Source organism: Cynoglossus semilaevis, chromosome Z (assembly GCF_000523025.1).
Source record: "Cynoglossus semilaevis isolate Cse_v1.0 chromosome Z, Cse_v1.0, whole genome shotgun sequence".
NCBI lineage: Eukaryota > Metazoa > Chordata > Actinopteri > Pleuronectiformes > Cynoglossidae > Cynoglossus > Cynoglossus semilaevis.
In genome coordinates, this window is record NC_024328.1 from 21,254,571 (window position 1) to 21,254,786 (window position 216).

The following is a 216-nucleotide window of genomic DNA, read 5'->3' on the forward strand; positions in this document are numbered from 1 at the left end:
GGCCACAGCCGCGCGGTCCCCTGCAGGGGGGCGTCGCTGTCGGACAGAAACGAGGACCGGGACCCTCTCTGTAAACCCAGAGCCAACTTCAAGGGCTCCAGTCTGGCCAACAGCAGCAGCAGTCAGGTGACCAGTTCACCCCCCCCACCGACCTCGTGCCCCCTGGTCCCTCTCCTCAGTCGGTCCTCTCGTCGCTCCCGCAGGCCCAGTGTGGCC

At 68.1% G+C, this 216-nt stretch overlaps 1 protein-coding gene across 1 annotated transcript in view; it reads left to right on the forward strand.

Moving 5' to 3' along the window:
- Positions 1 to 216, forward strand: part of cabp1a (calcium binding protein 1a) — a 7,384-nt gene that overhangs the window by 2,253 nt on the left and 4,915 nt on the right. Inside the window, exon 2 of the mRNA XM_017042896.2 lies at positions 9 to 126. Within this exon, the coding sequence (XP_016898385.2) occupies positions 9 to 126 (118 nt within the window). The remainder of the gene's footprint in view (positions 1 to 8; positions 127 to 216) is intronic.